Source organism: Suncus etruscus, chromosome 14, assembly GCF_024139225.1.
Source record: "Suncus etruscus isolate mSunEtr1 chromosome 14, mSunEtr1.pri.cur, whole genome shotgun sequence".
Taxonomy (NCBI): domain Eukaryota; kingdom Metazoa; phylum Chordata; class Mammalia; order Eulipotyphla; family Soricidae; genus Suncus; species Suncus etruscus.
This window is the reverse complement of record NC_064861.1, coordinates 85,044,052-85,060,806: the sequence shown is the minus strand read 5'-3', so window position 1 is coordinate 85,060,806 and position 16,755 is coordinate 85,044,052. Positions and strand designations below refer to the sequence as shown.

General features: G+C 58.7%; 2 protein-coding genes across 2 annotated transcripts; one reads left to right on the top strand and one right to left on the bottom strand.

The window, feature by feature from the left end:
• The first annotated feature begins 1,456 nt into the window (after positions 1 to 1,456).
• On the top strand, positions 1,457 to 7,200 carry LOC126028141 (cytochrome P450 2F2-like). Its single transcript, XM_049787190.1, has 9 exons — positions 1,457 to 1,630; positions 3,144 to 3,306; positions 4,503 to 4,652; positions 4,812 to 4,972; positions 5,296 to 5,472; positions 5,563 to 5,704; positions 5,800 to 5,987; positions 6,772 to 6,910; positions 7,019 to 7,200. Exons 1-9 carry the CDS (start codon positions 1,457 to 1,459, stop codon positions 7,198 to 7,200), a joined length of 1,476 nt encoding a protein of 491 aa, XP_049643147.1.
• Positions 7,201 to 7,257: 57 nt separating this feature from the next.
• EGLN2 (egl-9 family hypoxia inducible factor 2) lies at positions 7,258 to 16,220 on the bottom strand. The gene is made up of 6 exons (XM_049787189.1): positions 16,149 to 16,220; positions 13,913 to 15,084; positions 8,839 to 8,958; positions 8,380 to 8,516; positions 8,104 to 8,171; positions 7,258 to 7,862 (listed from the first exon to the last, which is right to left on the bottom strand). The coding sequence occupies exons 2-6, from the start codon at positions 14,852 to 14,854 to the stop codon at positions 7,807 to 7,809; spliced, it is 1,323 nt and encodes a 440-aa protein (XP_049643146.1). The 5' UTR covers positions 14,855 to 15,084; positions 16,149 to 16,220; the 3' UTR covers positions 7,258 to 7,806.
• Between the last annotated feature and the right edge of the window lie 535 nt (positions 16,221 to 16,755).

Below are 16,755 nucleotides of genomic sequence, written 5' to 3'. Positions count from 1 at the left end.
AAGCTCTATCCTATCTGCTGTCTTCTGGCTCCTTTTTCTTCACTTTCAAGGTACCAATTCTATTGCTTTAAGGCTGAGCCCTTTCAGAGGTACCCTACCCAGGAACTTTTGCTTTTGGGGGGAATGCCAGTTTCCCTGGGAAACATTCAAACTAAACTTGACTCTCTCTCTCTCTCTCTCTCTCTCTCTCTCTCTCTCTCTCTCTCTCTCTCTCTCTCTCTCTCTCTCTCTCTCTCTCTCTCTCTCTCTCTTTCTCTCTCTCTCTCTCTTTTGGTTTTTGGTTTTTTGGGGGCCACACCCGGTGGTGCTCAGGGGTTACTCCTGGCTGTCTGCTCAGAAATAGCTGCTGGCAGGCATGGGGGACCGGGATTTGAACCAACCACCTTTGGTCCTGGATCGGTTGCTTGCAAGGCAAACGCCGCTGTGCTATCTCTCCGGGCCCGACTCTAGGAGTAAAGTTAAAGATTAGGCACTAGGGGGAGGAGAAATGAGAGGTCCTGAAAGGAACAGAAACACAGAGTGGGAGGGAGGCAAAATAAAGTCGGGGCACCAAAAGATACAAAGGACAAACGCAACTCTGATCCCCACTACCCAATCTACCCCCTAGTTCCCTGCTTTAAGCAAGGTGTGGGGTGAGTCAGAGGGTGCACAGCATCTGGAATCTTCTGCTCCAAGTCCTCCCTTGCCCACACCCCCACTCCAACCCTTTCAGTCCACACCCCAGATTTCACTGGGGGTACTCAGGCGAGGAGTTTGGAGAATATTAGGCTGAGGGAATATCTGGGTGGTCAAAGAGTGAGGATCTGTGGGTAAGGAGTTCAGGGCAAAGCATAAGAATGCAGAGAAAAGGGCAGCCAACATTTAGGGAGTGTGGAGTACAGAGGGTGTGGGACACTTGCTTTGCACGCTGCTGACCTGAGTTCTATCCCCAGGACCCCATAACGTTCCTGGAGCACGGCCAGGAGTGATTCCTGAGTGCAGAGCCAGGAGTAACCCTTGAGCATCGTTGGAGCAGCCCTCCTCCAAAAAATAAATCAGGGAGAGTCGGGGGTTGGGGGTTGTAAGGAGAGGCTAGGAAATGCTGGGCTCAAAGAAACTAGGGGTACACCTGTTTGGGAGCTAGAAGAGGGTGCAGAGGCTTCATAAATGCCCCCCTACAAGCAGAATAAAGTGGGTCCAAAGAGTCCAAAGAAGAGCCCAGAAAGGTGAATCTGTTAACTATGGAGATGCGAAAGAAAGACTCTGGTTGCCAAACTGTGCAGGCTGGTGCAGGCTCCCCCAGGGCCAAAGGGAGCCTCGCGTTGCAGAGCCAAAGCCTGGGTGGAGCAGACACCTGGGGCAGGGAAGGCGCCGACCGAGCACCCCTCCCACTGCGCGTCTCCCCGTGCTCCTCCCATGACCCCAAGCAGAATGAAATAGAGTCGAAGGGGCCCAGACGTCGGAAACCAAGGACACCATGATCACGGGCATCGCAACCATACTGTTGGTGCTGCTGCTACTGCTGCTGCTGGCACTAGCGAGGCACGGTCGGGGGGTACCAGGGGGCCTACCCCCCGGGCCCAAGCCGCTCCCGCTGCTCGGGAACTTGCTGCAGCTGGAGTCTGGGCGCATGGATCGGGCGCTCATGGAGGTAGTGGGACCCTACGGGGTGAGGGTGGGAGACAAATTTGTGGATTTGGGTTTTTTGGGTATTTTTTTTGGTTTTGGCTTTTGGGTCACACCCAGCGGCGCTCAGTCAGGTTCCTCCTGACTCTGCGCCCAAAAGTCGCTCTTGGCAGGCATGGGGGACCATGTGGGATGCCTTGCCGCTGTGCTATCTCTCTGGCCCCAAAATTGTGGATTTGGTAAGGTGCCACTGGAGGTCCAACCGGCTCCGGGTTCTCTGCATGAGGCCAGAGCTGAGGGTTGGGATGTAGGGAGTGCTCCGGAATGTGGAGTCCGGGAAGGAAGGAGACTGGGAGTGAGGGTGGCTGGCTGTGCAGCAGCATATGAGGAGCCAGACTTATGGGAGTAGGGGATAAACCGAGATGAGAAAGTGGGGTGTTCAGTTCCCATGGGTGAGAGTAATGGGCACCCACAGGGACAGGATTCCACAAGGACAAGATTCCTGGGGTAAAAGGGGAGCAGGGGGTGCCTGGTTCAAGACCTCTGGTTCTTTTGTATGTCTGTTTGCTTTTGTTTGGGGGCCACACTCGACAGTGCTCAGGGGTTTCTCCTGACTCTGCGCTCAGAAATCGCTCTGGCAGGCTCAGGAGACCACCTAGGATGCCAGGGATCGAACCTGGGTCCGTCCCAGGTCAGCTGTGTGCAAGGCAAACGCTCTACTGCTGTGCTATCGCTCCAGTCCCTCTTTTTCTCTTTTTTTTTTTTTTGGGGGGGGGGCATATCAGGTTACTCCTGGCTTTGCACTCAGAAATTCCTCCTGGCAGGCTCTCGGGGACCATATGGCATGCTGGGGTACCAGGGATTGAATCCAAGTAGGCAGCGTGCAAGGCATATGCCCTGCCCTTATTGCTCCGGACCCCCAGACCTCTAGTTTTGGGAGGCTTTTCTGTTTGTTTCCTTTTTTGTTTGTCTTTGGTTTTGGGGCCACACCCGGCGGTGCTCAGGGGTTCCTCCTGATTCTGTACTCAAAAAATTACTCCTGGGGCCGGGAAGGTGGCGCTGGAGGTAAGGTCTGCCTTACAAGCGCTAGCCAAGGAACGGACCACGGTTCGATCCCCCGGCGTCCCATGTGGTCCCCCCAAGCCAGGGGCGATTTCTGAGCACATTGCCAGGAGTAACCCCTGAGCGTCAAACGGCTGTGGCCCAAAAACCAAAAAAAAAAAAAAAAAAAAAAAAAAAAAAAAAAAAAATTACTCCTGACAGGCTCTGGGGACCGTATAGGATGCCGGGAATCGAACCCGGGTCCGTCCAGGTCGGCTGTGTGCAAGGCAAATACCCTACCCGCTATGCTATCATCACTCTGGGTGGCCCCAGACCTCTGCATCTTAAGAGCACAGGGAACTTGGACTTGTAGATGCTAAGTAAGAGAAAGCTGGGGGCCGGGCCTCCTGGGTCCGAAGGAGTAGAAGACAGGTGGCATGGGCCGAGGGTTCGGGGCTGGAAGCTGGGGACCCACCCCTGACCCCCCACTCCCGTAGCTCTCCGCCCGCTGGGGCCCGGTGTTCACGGTGTGGCTGGGCCCGCGGCCCGCCGTGGTGCTGTGCGGCTACGCGGCGCTGCGGGACGCGCTGGTGCTGCAAGCGGACACCTTCTCCGGCCGCGGGGCGATGCCCGTCTTCGAACGCTTCACGCGCGGGAACGGTGAGCGAGGCCCGGGGGCGGGGCCTAGTGGAGCCGCGGTCCAATGAGAGCACGAAGCCGGGAGGGTGGGCGGGGCTACAGTCTCGTGCAGCCAATGGAAACGCGCAGCGCGGTAGCAGGTTTTTTGTTTGTTTGTTTGATTTTTGAAAAGCGCCAAGGGGGGGCCGGAGAGATGGCATGGAGGTAAGGCGTTTGCCTTTCATGCAGAAGATCATTGGTTCGAATCCCGGCGTCCCATATGGTCCCCTGAGCATGCCAGGAGCGATTTCTGAGCGTGGAGCCAGGAGTATCCCCTGAGCACCGCGGGGTGTGACCCAAAAACCAAAAAAAAAAAAAAAAAGAAAGAAAGAAAAGCGCCAAGGGGCCGGAGAGATAGCATGGAGGTAAAGCGTTTGCCTTGCATGCAGAAGGACGGGGGTTCGGATCCCGGCATCCCATAGGGTTCCCCAAGCCTGCCAGGGGCGATTTCTGAGCGTAGAGCCAGGAGGAACCCCTGAGCGTCACTGGATGTAGCCCAAAAAGCAAAAAAAAAAAAAAAAAAAAATGCGGGGTTGGTGATGAGGCCGGAGCAGTAGACAGAACAGCGAGTAGGGGTGCTGGCTTTTGCATGCATTTGATGCCAGCGTTTCTATATGGTGTCTCCCCCCCTCCCCCGAGCCTGCTGGAAATGATCCCCCAGAGCTCAGAGCCAGGAGGAAGCCCTGAGCACAGTCCGGGTGTGGCCCTAAAATAAAATAAAATAAAATAAAATAAAATAAATAAAATGAAATAAAACAAGTGTGGCGAGGCAGCTGACCCCACTGCTGGGCGCTTTCAGCTCACAAACTAGCTCCCTTCCCCACTCCCTCTACCCCAGGCATCATGTGTTCTTTTGTGTGTGTGTGTGTGTGTGTGTGTGTGTGTGTGTGTGTGTGTGTGTGTGTGTGTGTGTGTGTGTGTGTGGTTTTTGGGTCACACCCAGCAGCGCTCAGGGGTTACTCCTGGCTCCATGCTCAGAAATTGCTCCTGGCAGGCATGGGGGACCATATGGGACGCCTGGATTCGAACCGATGACCTTCTGCATGAAAGGCAAACGCCTTACCTCCATGCTATCTCTCCGGCCCCATGGGATGCCGGGATTCGAACCACCGTCTTTCTGCATGCAAGGTTCCATGCTATCTGCATGCAATACCTCCATGCTGTCTCTCTGGCCCCAGGCATCGTGTGTTCTAACGGGCCACGCTGGCACAAGTTGCGCAATTTTGCAATCGGAGCGCTCCGGGAGTTCGGGTTGGGCCGGCGGAGCATCGAGGAGCGCATCCTGGAGGAAGCGACTTGTCTGCTTGGAGAATTTCGGGCCACCAAAGGTGCGACGGGGCTGGGAGGGTTGTGGGTGCGGGTGTGGCGAGCAGATTGCTGAGACAGAGCGCTGGGAAGGCCTTGGGGTGGAAGGAAGTCAACGAAGATAAAGAACAGAGCCGAGGACCTTGTCAGAGCTTTGTGACTCGCCCTGTTCCCCCTGCCAGGAGCCCCGCTGGATCCCCGGCGGCTGCTAGATAATGCTGTGTCAAACGTTATCTGCTCCGTGGTCTTTGGGAACCGTTACGGCTACGAGGACGCTGAGTTCATGAGGCTCTTGGATCTCTTCCTTGATAACTTCCACATCATGAGTTCCAGATGGGGAGAGGTGAGGGGCAGTTCTCACACCAGGATGGCCAACACTTTTGTCTGATTTTGAGGCCACATCCGCTAGCACGCAGGGTCATCATACCTGGCAGGCTCATGGGATCCTATGGGATGCCGGGAATTGAACTCAGGTTGGCCAGTGCAAGGCAAACGCCTTATCTGATCTGGACCATGTTTGGACTATACATATTTGGACTATCAACCCAGGAGAATTAGAATGGGCAGGTTGTAGAGTACACAGCAAAACCTGGTCCTAGATTCCCTACGGGGGCAGTCAAGGCCCTGAGGTTCAAGGTCCCACAGACACCGTTCCCTTCTCCCCAGATGTATAACCTTTTCCCCTCCCTGATGGACTGGCTCCCTGGCCCCCACCACCAGCTCTTCCGAAACTTCACGGAGCTTCAGGGGTTCATCTCTGAGCAAATCCAGCGACACCGGGAGACAAGGCAGTCAGGGGAGCCCCGGGATTTCATTGACTGCTTTCTCGACCAGATGGACAAGGTACAACACCCCTCCCTAGCCCTCAACTCTCCCCCTGGTGCCCAGAGCCCCAACTTCACAGTATCCTTTTCCCCCACCACTCCCACACAGGAGCAGGACCATCCAGACACCCATTTTCTGGAGGAGACCCTAGTGATGACGACACATAATCTTTTCTTCGGAGGCACAGAGACCACGAGCACCACCCTGCGTTATGGTCTCCTCATTCTGCTCAAGCACCCGGAGGTGGCAGGTCTGGAGAGCTTGGGGTGAGGGGGGTAGAGCTTGAGGAAAGCTGGAGGTGTGGGTACTGTGTCCAATCCCACTTACACCCTCCACGGGTCCCAGGAAAGGTGCAGGCCGAGCTGGATGAAGTAGTAGGTCGGACCCGCACCCCAAGCCTGGCTGACCGCCAGCACCTGCCCTACACCAACGCAGTGTTGCATGAAATCCAGCGGTTCATCAGCGTCCTGCCGCTGGGGCTGCCGCGGGCCGTCACTCGGGACACCCACCTGCAAGGCTACTCCCTGCCCAAGGTGACCACCAAGTCAGGGCTCTGGACACTGGGGTGACTGGGACCATTTATTAACCAAGATAGGGTGTGTGCACATGCTGAAGGCTGAAGCATATTGGCTGGGAGTGAGGTGGTACCTCCAATCCTCTCCCCTCAAGTCCATAAATGAGGGTGGTGGGGTGGAATGGGGAGTTAATTCAAAAAGCTGGAATACTAATACCAAGTCTTGGGGTCTGCTGGGTGTGACCCAAAAACAAAAAAACAAAACAAAAAAATCGGGCTGGAGAGATAACATCGAGGTAAGGCGTTTGCCTTGTGTCCAGAAGGGTGGTGGTTCGAATCCCGGCATCCCATATGGTCCCCCATGCCTGCCAGGAGCGATTTCTGAGCACAGAGCCAGGAGTAACCCCTGAGTACTGCCAGGTGTGACCCAAAACAAACAAAAAATGCCAAGTCTATACACTGAATCCACAACACTATGTGGTGTTGGACCTGGGATATCTTCACTGAAAAACTGGAGTCTGAGGCCAAAGCAGGTTCAGCAGATAGCGTTTTTGCTTTGCACATGGCCCACCTGGGTTCCAGCTCATCATATATGGTCTCCTCAGCCCGCCAGGATTAATTCCTGTGCACTGTAGGGGCCTCAAGCTGTGTGTGCAGGAAGCCCAGCTCAACCTCTAGCACCAGACTCTCCTGAGTGCTCATGGGAAATTCCCAGGCACAGAGCCAGAACTTCTGAGTATGGCCCAAAAAATAAGCCCCCTTACCAAGCCCAACTTGGAGAACTCTGGGAACTCCCTCCTCAGGGCACCTTTGTGATTCCTCTATTGGCATCTGCTCACCGGGACATCAGCCAGTTCAAGGACCCCGAGCGTTTCAACCCTAACAACTTCCTGGACGAGGGGAGGTTCCAGAGCAAAGACGCCTTCATGCCCTTTGCCCCAGGTCTGCGGGAGGCACGATGGGTGGGTAGGGAGGCTGGGTGGGTGGGTGAAGAGGCACCTGGCCAGGCTCCAGGTGCCTGAGGCTCCCTGCCTGTACCCATGTCCCTAGGCAAGCGGATGTGCCTGGGTGCGGGCCTGGCCCGCTCCGAGATCTTCCTCTTCTTCACCACCATCCTGCAACGCTTCCGCCTATGTCCGGTTGGGAGCCTGGCGGGCATCGATCTCACCCCACAGTGCACAGGCCTGGGCAATGTGCCCCCCAACTTCCAGCTCCGCCTGCTGGAGCGCTGAGGTCAGGCCCAGTAGCTCAGCCCTCTCAGGCCCTCTCGGGTAAATAAAGGCCCAGAATTGCAGCTGAGGTAAACCTTTATTTCGTGGCTGACGGAACTTACACCGTGGTCCTCCGGGCTCCATAAGCAGCGGTGGCCCAGTCCGAAAGGTGCCATGGCCAAGGGGCATAGGGAGCCACTTTACATTCCAAGCTGGAGGAGTGGGGGGGAGCCGGGGATCCACCCCCCCACAAGCCCCTGCCAGCAAGAGGCCATGACTCGTCCCAGCCCCCCTTCTGCATCCTGGTGGGAAGTGCCAATCAATGCCTCCCCTTCCAGTTCCACACACCTGCTAGGGGCATGGCAGGGCAGATCCCAGGCCCCAGTTCTCTGAACGGTAGGTGGCCCTTGTCCCACTCAGTCCTAGCCTGGGCCAGCAGAAGCCTGTCCTTCCTCCTCCATCCCGGTCCTCCATGACCCCTAGAGCCCTCCATGCCAGGCAGGACAAAGGCAGAGTTCGGAGGAAGCAGCAGTAGTGGCAGGCAAGGGCAAGGGCCCTGAGGCTGGTGGAGCCAGCAGGGCAGCAATGGGCCCGGGCAAGCATCTGTCCACAGATCTCAGGCCGGCACTAGGTGGGCGTGGTGGGCTGTGAGACGGGCACTTGAACGTCCTTCTGTCCTGCGGCTGTAGGGGAGAGGGGGACAGGGCATTATCAAGGAAGGGAAAGAGAGGCCTACAAGTCCTGGGAAGTCGGGAGAAGAACAGGCAGCAGGGAGCAGAGAGAAGGATGTATAGGGAGCACAGGGGAGTCACCTGGCAGAGAAAGCTCAGATGGGGGGACAGGTGGGAGGCCCAATAACCTAGAGGGACTAGGAGGGACATGAGGGGCGGCTGGACAGCTGGCAGGGCTTGGGAGGCTGGTTACCTAGCTGGTACTTGTCTTTGGCTGCTGCGCGCTCCTTGGCATCAAAATACCAGACGGTGATGGCATACCTAGGGTGAGATAACAGCCCAGAGGTCACCACTTTCCAGCTTTAGCCACCTGGGCCACCACAATCCTCCGCAACCCCAAGCCACCCTTCTGTGCCCTCGGTTCTGCCTCCCTCCAGCTCCACCCACCCATAGTGCTCACTCCTGACCATTGGGCTGGCTCAAGCGAGGAGCACTGAGGCACATATTCAGGAGAACGGGCCACACGTACCTGGTGGCATAGGCAGGCTTCACCTCATGGGGGTTCCGCCGGTCAGACCAGAAGATGAGCAGCCGGTCGAAGAGAGGCTCGATGTTGGCCACAACGGGCCGGCCTTCGGGGAATATCTGTAAGAGGCCGCCGTGCACCTGCGGGTGGGAAGGGACTGGGGGTGAGGTGGATGGGGCCACCAGGGGGTGCAGATGGCACAAGCCACTCCCTTACCACTACCCAAGTCCAACATCCTGAGAGGGACAAGAAGGTACTGAAGACCGGAAAAGGCCACGCTCAGGACAGCACTGTTCCCATGTTGGGAAGCTGCTGGACAGAAGTGCCCCTTCCTAGAAGAAACCCCCCTTTGACACACCCCGTCATAGGCAGGAATAAGAGGAAGAAGGCAGCACCAGTAGCTTCTTCTGGCAGCAACTAGATAACAGTGGGCATGCCCAGCCCCCATGACCCGTGACTTACCTTGACATCCCAGTTCTGGTTCAGGTAGTAGATGCAGGTGATGCAGCGGCCATCACCATGAGGGTTGTCCACATGTCTCACATAGCCCATCCCGTTACCGGGGTAACATGCCACCATGGCCTGAGAGAGGGAAAGGGGTCAGTGGGGCTCTACTCCTCTTCAAAGCCCATCCAAGAAACTACAGTTCCAGGGCCTGCCAAGTCAACACCGCAGACTCTGGTGCCCAGACACACGGTTCAGGGTCTCATGGTTCCAAGTAGCCCAATTCCCTGATATTTCAGTTATTAAAGTAGATCTAAAGGGTCTCCTGCAGCAGGGAATCTGCGAACCCAGGAACCAAGCCCACCACAAGGGTGCTAAGACTTGGAATTTGGGGCCGGAGTAATAGTACAGTGGAGAGAACACTTGCTCGCACCTGACCAACCCAGGTTCCATCCCAGCACCCCAGATAGTCCCCCAAGCCCTGTCAGAAGTAATCCCTGAGCACAGAGCCAGAAGTAAAAGCCCTAAGAACTGCTGGGTGTGGCTTCAAAACCAAAATAAATACAACCAGCACTTGACTGTTGGTAGAGTTTGGCATTTTGGAGGAGGTATGTCATAACCCTTTGGGTTTCCAGTTGGGGGGGGGGTTTGAACCACGTGACTAAACCCAAGATACTGAACATCTCTCTGTCCTCAACTCTTGACATATTTTCCTTTGTGGGGAGAAGATGCCTCTAAACAGTGCTTGGATGAGGCCAGGAGTCACCTCCAGACTACCAGAGCAGTGATTGAATGCAAGGGTGTTGGGGTGCCTTTCCTAAGGTCACCCCAGTAGTGCTGGAGGCCTCCAGGGCTGCACCAGTGATGCTTGAAGGGACCTCGTGGTCCTGTAGATCAAGCCAGGGTCAGCTGCACCAAGGAAAAAAGCCCTAACCTGTCTTATAGCTCTGATCCCCAGTCAGGATTTGGGGTGGGAGTGGGCCACACCCGGCAGTGTTCAGGAGATATTCCTGGCTCTGTGCTCAGAAATTGCTCCTGGCAGGCACAGGGGACTATATGAGATGTTGAGAGTCGAACCTCCATTGGTTCTGGGTTGGCTGCTTGCGAGGCAAATGTCCTACCGCTATGCTATCTCTCCGGCCCCATAGTCAGGAATTTTTTGTTTTGTTTTGTTTTTGTTTTTCTTTTTCGGTCACACCCAGCATCGCTCTGGGTTTACTCCTGGTTCTACACTCAGAAATCGCTCCTGGCAGGCTTGGGGGACCATATGAGATGTTGGGATTCAAACCCCTGCCCTTCTGCATGCAAGGCAAACACTCTACCTCCATGCTATCTCTCCGGCCCCTCACAGTCAGGAATTTTTGAAGGCACCACTGAGAATTCTGAGCTATAGCCATGTTGGAAACTGTGGCCTTAAATCACTTGGTTCCCCACTAAAGCCCATGGTCTGAGCACACATTCTGCATGTGCCAGGATTGCCCGGGCACTGCCTGGTTCCCTCAGCACCAAGCCAGGAGTTGCCCTCCTGCCAAAAAAGGTTAATTTAAAAATATTTCCAATCATTTGAGAGTCAGAGATAGTAAATGCTTGTGCACAGCTACCAGAGTTCAATCCCCCGTACCCTTTAGGGTTTCATGAGCCTCACCAAGAGTGATCCTGTGCACAGAGCCAGGAGTCTCCCTGAGCACAGCCAGGTTTGGCTCCCAAACAAAAAAATGCCAAAAAGTAATTTTCAGGGCCCGGAGAGATAGCACAGCGGCGTTTGCCTTGCAAGCAGCCGATCCAGGACCAAAGGTGGTTGGTTCGAATCCCGGTGTCCCATATGGTCCCCAGTGCCTGCCAGGAGCTATTTCTGAGCAGACAGCCAGGAGTAACCCCTGAGCACTGCCGGGTGTGGCCCAAAAAAACAAAAACAAAAACAAAAAGTAATTTTCAACTAAAAGAATTTCCAGGGGTTGGAGAGATAATAAAGCAGGTAGCGCTCTTGCCTTGCATACAGCCGACCAGGACTTGACCTCCAGGATCCCATAGGATCCCCCCGAGCCTGCTAGAAATGACCCGAGTGTAGAGCCAAGAGTAAGCCCTAAACACTACTGGATATTTTCCCAAATCATAAATAAATAAATAAATAAATAAATAAATAAATAAATAAGAGAGCAAGCTGAATTGAACTAAGTGCAAAGAATCTCAACTATGTAATTCTACCGTTGGCAGAGCCTGACATCTCTCTGGAATGAGGTGCCAGAGTCTCGGGGTCCCCTACAACACAGGATCCCAAGGCCTCAGATCTCAGCAGCAGTGCTGGTCCTGAGAATGCTGCTCAGAGGCCCTGACCCCCGTAGTGCAACCCAGGTCTGGCTAAGCTGCCGTATGTCCCAGGGGCAGCCAGCCTAGGACCTGGCAGCTTCTGGCCAACCACAAGATGTGCCAAGTTCCCCCAGAGGGTGTGAGGTGAGAGGTCAGGGACCTGACAAGTCACTGGCCACAGCACAGGCCAAAATGATAGCACAAAGGTCCCCAAGCCCTAACAGGAATGAACCCTGAGCACCAATAGGTGTGGCCCCCAAGCAGAACCTGTCTTCTAACCCCACTAGACTCTGTGAATGCTGCTTCCTGGGCACTTCCCTCCAGAGAACACTCCTCAGGGACAGCTGCTGCCACAGGAGACTTGCACCACAACCATCATCTCCCCCCAAACCCACATTCATTCACGACTAATAATCTCAGCAGCTGCTCTGCATAGAACACAGCTACCCCCAAGAGTGAGTGACAGCGTGGGGGAATCTCTCCGAGCAGCTGGTAGGCACTGACAATGGAGGCCACCCCCTGGGAGAACCCGAGCCCTGGGGGGGAACCCCAATCCCACTCCAGCTCTAATACTCTACCACCCTCATGGCAGCCTGAGAACACGCCCCCCTCCCAAACTCCTGGTCCCAGTCTCCAGATAGGCCCCCAACATGCCTTTGTACCTGCTGAGGTCAGCTTCCTGAGGGCCCAGGTCGCCATGCCCACCCCTGAAGGTCCAATATTTGGGGCCAGCGGCTCATTTGTTGAGTATGGAGGCATGCCTGGCTCCTGAGAGATCCAGAGATCGTGCCCGGTGGGAGAAGCAGGTGAACACACCCAGGCAGGGACCCCTCTATAAAGGGGCAGGCTCTACAAACGGTCCTTCCACCTGAGGGGGATGGAACCCACTTCCTGCCCCACGAGGAGCCTGGCTCAGGGAACAGCAGCAGAGACAAGGAAATGGGATCCTTGGCCTCCCTGCAGGGAAAGGCCGGCTGGGATGGGAGCCAGGAGACTTTCGAGTTAAAGGCTATCTGTGACACCGTGACAGCCCTGCCAGAAGCCCATCATCATCCCTCACCCCCCACCATTCACCATTCACACTCCTAGTCAGCTGGGCCCCAGGCCAGTGCAGGCCCCGCCTTCTACACAGCTCTTCAAGGGAAAACCAGCCGCCAGGCCTTGGGGGTGGGGCGAGTGGGGGGCCCACAGAGTGTCCTGGAGGCCAGGGGAAGTGGACCCCACCTACAGCCCAGCCCCGTGTGGTCAGAGCCTGCCAGCTCAGGACTCCTCCTTACTAGCAAAGCCCAGCCCCACTGGCTAGCACCTAGCAGGGGTTACCTAGGGCTAAGCAGATCCAGCAGCCCAAATTCAGCCAAGGGAGGATCTGCACCCCTAACTAACCACCACCACCTACATCCCCACATCCGTGCAGTTTGGGCCTGGAGCTGATGAGATGCATGGGAGTCCTCTCGGGTCACTCAGCTGCTGTGACCTCTGCAGGAAGAACCAGCAGGGAAGCAGGAATCCTAAGAGCACAGCCTCCAGACCATCAGGCATTAAGTTGGGGCGCCCTGGTGCTGACCTTCGAGACCCTAGGGACAGCAGACCTCTTTAAGTCGTTATGGAGGCATAGCACTAGGTGATCAAACCCAGGGACCAACATGCACATCGCAGATGCCCCGCACTTCTGCAGCCCCCTACCTCCACTGTTCCTAAAAGTGGGTCTGCAGTGCTCTGCTCAGCAGGTTACCAGAAAGGCGCGGTTCCCGAACTCCACCTCTAGAACCACAAGACTGGACCAAGAGACACCAAGACTGAGGGTCAAGGGTCAGACAGGAGAGAGAGCAGGATGAAGGGGCAGGACAGAGGGGAGAGGCGCTCAGTCCCGCTGGCACCAGGAAGCTGTCCTGACGCAGACACCACAAGTACGGCGCCCAGGGCAGAAGCCCAGTCAGTCCAGGGATGCAGCACAGCCCCCTCTGCTTCCTGGGGTTCTCCAGCCTGGGACAGAGACTGGGGAAAGGATGGACTGACTCCACAAGGCCAGCGGAAAGGAGAAGTCCAGGACCAACGGGGTAGGAAGTTTGTAACTTGCATGAAAAAGAACCCGGGTCACCCCATAGGGTCCTTCAGGAGCGATTCTTGAGTGCAGACCTAGGAGTATGCCCTAAGAGCCTCTGGGTGTGGCCCAGAGCAAGACGGCTACCAATAACTAGAGCCCATTCTCATTCTGGAACCCAGGGAGGAATCAGTGACAAGTACGGGAACATCACCACCCCCATCAAGGGCTGGTTCCTCTTAAGACTCTTTGGGAGAATCCAGGGGAAACTCAAGCCACACTATGGCAACCCACCAACCAAGCTCTTGAGAACATGGCGCACAGGCCAAGGGCCACTGGGCCCAAGACCCCACCCAGTCCAGCCCGCACATGCGCAGCAAGGCGGGCTCCCAATGCGCCTGCGTGAAACCATTGGTGGGCTACACACGCCAAGCACAGCTGGCGCATGCGCAGAACCCAAGCAAGCGCTTGACAACATGGCGGACAGGCCAAGGGCCACTGGGCCCAAGACTCCACTCAGTCCACTCTGCGCACCAGAGGACTCCCGATGCGCCTGCGTAAAAACATTGGCGCGGGTTCCCCCCACCCTCCCAGCTAGCGCATGCGCAGGACACCAGCTGGCCGCAGCCCTTTCACCACGTGCTGCGACGGCCAAGACTCACCTGGGCGGGCGCTGATGACGTAGAGCCATCATGGCAGCCCCGCCCAGGCGCACCGCCAACCCATCCCGGGGCCAAGCCTCACCTTGGTGCGCCCGTTGATGACGTAGGCGCCCAGGCGGCCGGTGCAATGGCGGATGAGGGCGTCCACGTGAGCCATGAGGGCGCCGATGCTGCGGCAGCCCGGCTCGTGGCCTTCCACCCAGGCGATCTGGTCGCCGCGGATGCTGCGCGGCGGGATGGCGCGCTGGCTCACCAGCTGCCCGTCGCGCAGGCGGCCGCCCCGCCGCAGGGCCTCCACCTCGGCCAGCACGCGCACGCCCAGCGCCGCCCCCAGGAAGCTGTCCTTGACGCAGATGCCGTAGAAGCGCATGCAGGGCACGATGTAGTCCAGGGCCAGGCGCTCCGTGGCCGGGGCCGAGGCCGAGGCCGAGGCCGCCCCCGCCGCCGCCTCCTGCCGCCCAGCGCCGGCCTCCACGCTGCCACCGCCGTCGCCACTGCTGCTGCTGGCCCGGCCGCCCGCCGCCCCCTCGGCCTGTGCCTCGCCTTCCTCCTCCTCCTCCTCCTCCGGCTCTTCCTCCTCCTCCTGGTTCTCCTGCCGACCCCACGGCCGCTTGCTGGGGGCCGGGGCGTCCCCCCCGTCCTCTGCCCACTTGCGCTTGGGGGCCTCGGGCCGGGCCCCCTGGGCCGCCAGGCGCTGGCACCCCTTGGTCACCAGGGCCGCGGCCCCCTCGCTCTGCAGCGCCCACAGCTCGCCGTCCTGGCCGCAGAAGCCCTCGCGCAGAGGGCTGGCCTTGGCCGCTGCTGCTGCTGCTGCTGCTGCTCCTCCTACTGCTGCGGAGCGGGGTGCCCCGCTCCCCGGGGCCTCACTGGAGGCCCCCGGGTGGTGGTGGTACAGGGGACAGGGCAAGAAACTCTCCACCCCCATCCTGGCCCGACCGGTGTCCTTAGGCTCCGATGAGGCCGGAGCGGGCAGCTGCGGCTGGGCCTGGCTCAAGGGCGGCTGCGGCTGGCAAGGGCTGTCCATGGCAGCGGTGTCTTCATCCCCCGGGCATGGAGGGCACGGCCCGGGCCCATGGTGCCACCCTCCTCCGCCCGCGCCTCCTCCACTGGGTTCGGCCGAAGGCCGCGGGGCAGCGGGGCCAGGCGCAGGGCAGGTGGCGGTGGCGGAGGCTCTTCTCGGGCCTTGGGGGGTGCTCGCAGGTCCCCGAGTCCTCTGTGGGCCCTACGGGCTGGGAAAAGGGCCCGAGAGGGTGGCTGCAAAGAGAGAAAGGGAGAGAAGAAAAAAACGAACGTGAGAACTCGAACTCGAGGCTACGCATGGCATGGGGAGGAGGCGGTGTAGGGGGCAAGGGGTGAGAAGACAAGACTCCAGTCTCCCCAAATCCTGAGGTCCAGTGGGTGGGGAAATGAGCAGAGGAATTTGGGGAGGAAAAAAAAAAAAAAAAAAACACTGACTTGGGGGAAAGAGGTTCCAGATCCCCCCAAAATAGAGCTGATGGGACTTGGGGGAGACTCCAGAGCATCCTGGGCCTGGCAGACAGAAGGGTGGACGGCCGGGACGGCCGGGGGCGAGGCGAGCTGTGGGCAGGGAAATGGGGGGGTCGTGGGGGCGCAGCGAGGAGCCAGACACAAACAGGGCGGGCGGAACCTCGGTGCTGAGGATTCCGGAGAGAGACGGCCGGGAGGGGGAAATCAAAAAAAGTGCGGGGTCCTCAAGACAGGAAACTGGGGCGCTCGGGAGACAAAGGGAACGGGGGAGCACAGGGAAGGGAAGGGGGGCGAGAGAAGGAAGAAATGAAGAAAAAAAAAAGGCACAAGAGAGCGGGAGAGGCGCCGCGCCCCCCGCCCCAAAGCGCGAGCGGGGCGGCAGGGCGGGGTGGGGTGGGGGCGAGGCCGGGGCCTAGCGGGAGGAAGTCGGCTGGGGAGGGGGTCCCCGACTTCCAGCCGGCCGGAAGCGGGGTCCCAGGCGGACAGATGGGCGGAAGGGGGGCCAGGGGAGCTGCAGGCCGCTCCAGGCTGGGCCGCAGAAGGGGAAACGCGCCTCCCCCAACACACACACACACACACGCACAACTTGCGACGGCGGGGAAGAGGGGGACCCCGGGATCGCTGCTTCGGGGTGCAGCCGAGCCGGGCCTAGGGGATTGCGGGGCCCCCCGCTCCCCTCCCCCAGCCCCCGAGAGCCTGCACTCCCTCCCGCCCTTGCTCCCCAAGCCCCCAAGCTCCGGCCGGGCTAGCCCGCCCGGCTCCACCCCGCGTCGCGTGCTTGCCCCTTCCCTTCCCCTCGCGCCCCCGGAGCCGGAGCCCCCCGGGCTCACCCAGCTTTTTCCTCCGGCCCCGGCGCCGCCGTTTGTGCCAGCCGCCCAGCGCCGCGCAGCGCGCCATGCCCCGCCCCCGCCGCGCGCCCCGCCCCGCCCCCGCCGCGCCCTCCCCGGCCGGCACGTGACCGCGCCCGGGCCGGAGGGAGGGAGGGAGGGCGGCCCAGTGCGCGTGCGCGGCCGCCGTATCGCTCCGGGCGGGGCGGGGCGGGGCGAGTGGGTTTCCTACGGCCGCCTCGGAGAAGCGGAAGTGGGCGGGGCCCCACCCACCGCCCCGCCCTCTCGGGCGAGAGGCGGGTGTATGCAAATACGACGGGCTCATTTACATGTCCGGCCCCGCCCCACCCCGCGGCCCAGGACGGAGGAGAACGCCGCGCGGACCACGTAGCGGGGTCGGGGAAGTGACAGGCCGATGACGTCGTTTACCCCCGGGCAGCTCTGACCTCTCTCCTCCGGCAGGGCGAGAACGGGGTGGGGGGGGGCGGGAGGGGGTGAGAAGGGGAAATGGATGCAAATTCGCAAGTCAGCAAGTCATTGGCATGAGTGCGTTTTTATAACGGAAAGAAATGCAGCAGAGCGACCTTGGGAAAAGGGCGAGCTAGCTAAG

What these genes read in the sequence shown, in the direction of transcription:
- LOC126028141 (XM_049787190.1), top strand. Translation starts at nt 1,457, where the DNA reads ATGATCACGGGCATCGCAACCATACTGTTGGTGCTGCTGCTACTGCTG. An exon ending in AGAATTTCGGGCCACCAAAG is followed by an intron (nt 4,653 to 4,811) that starts GTGCGACGGGGC and finishes TCCCCCTGCCAG; the next exon opens with GAGCCCCGCTGGATCCCCGG. An exon ending in AAGGCTACTCCCTGCCCAAG is followed by an intron (nt 5,988 to 6,771) that starts GTGACCACCAAG and finishes CTCCCTCCTCAG; the next exon opens with GGCACCTTTGTGATTCCTCT.
- EGLN2 (XM_049787189.1), bottom strand. Translation starts at nt 14,854, where the DNA reads ATGGACAGCCCTTGCCAGCCGCAGCCGCCCTTGAGCCAGGCCCAGCCG. An exon ending in TCATCAACGGGCGCACCAAG is followed by an intron (nt 8,959 to 13,912) that starts GTGAGGCTTGGC and finishes TCCCTCTCTCAG; the next exon opens with GCCATGGTGGCATGTTACCC. An exon ending in ACCAGAACTGGGATGTCAAG is followed by an intron (nt 8,517 to 8,838) that starts GTAAGTCACGGG and finishes TCCCACCCGCAG; the next exon opens with GTGCACGGCGGCCTCTTACA.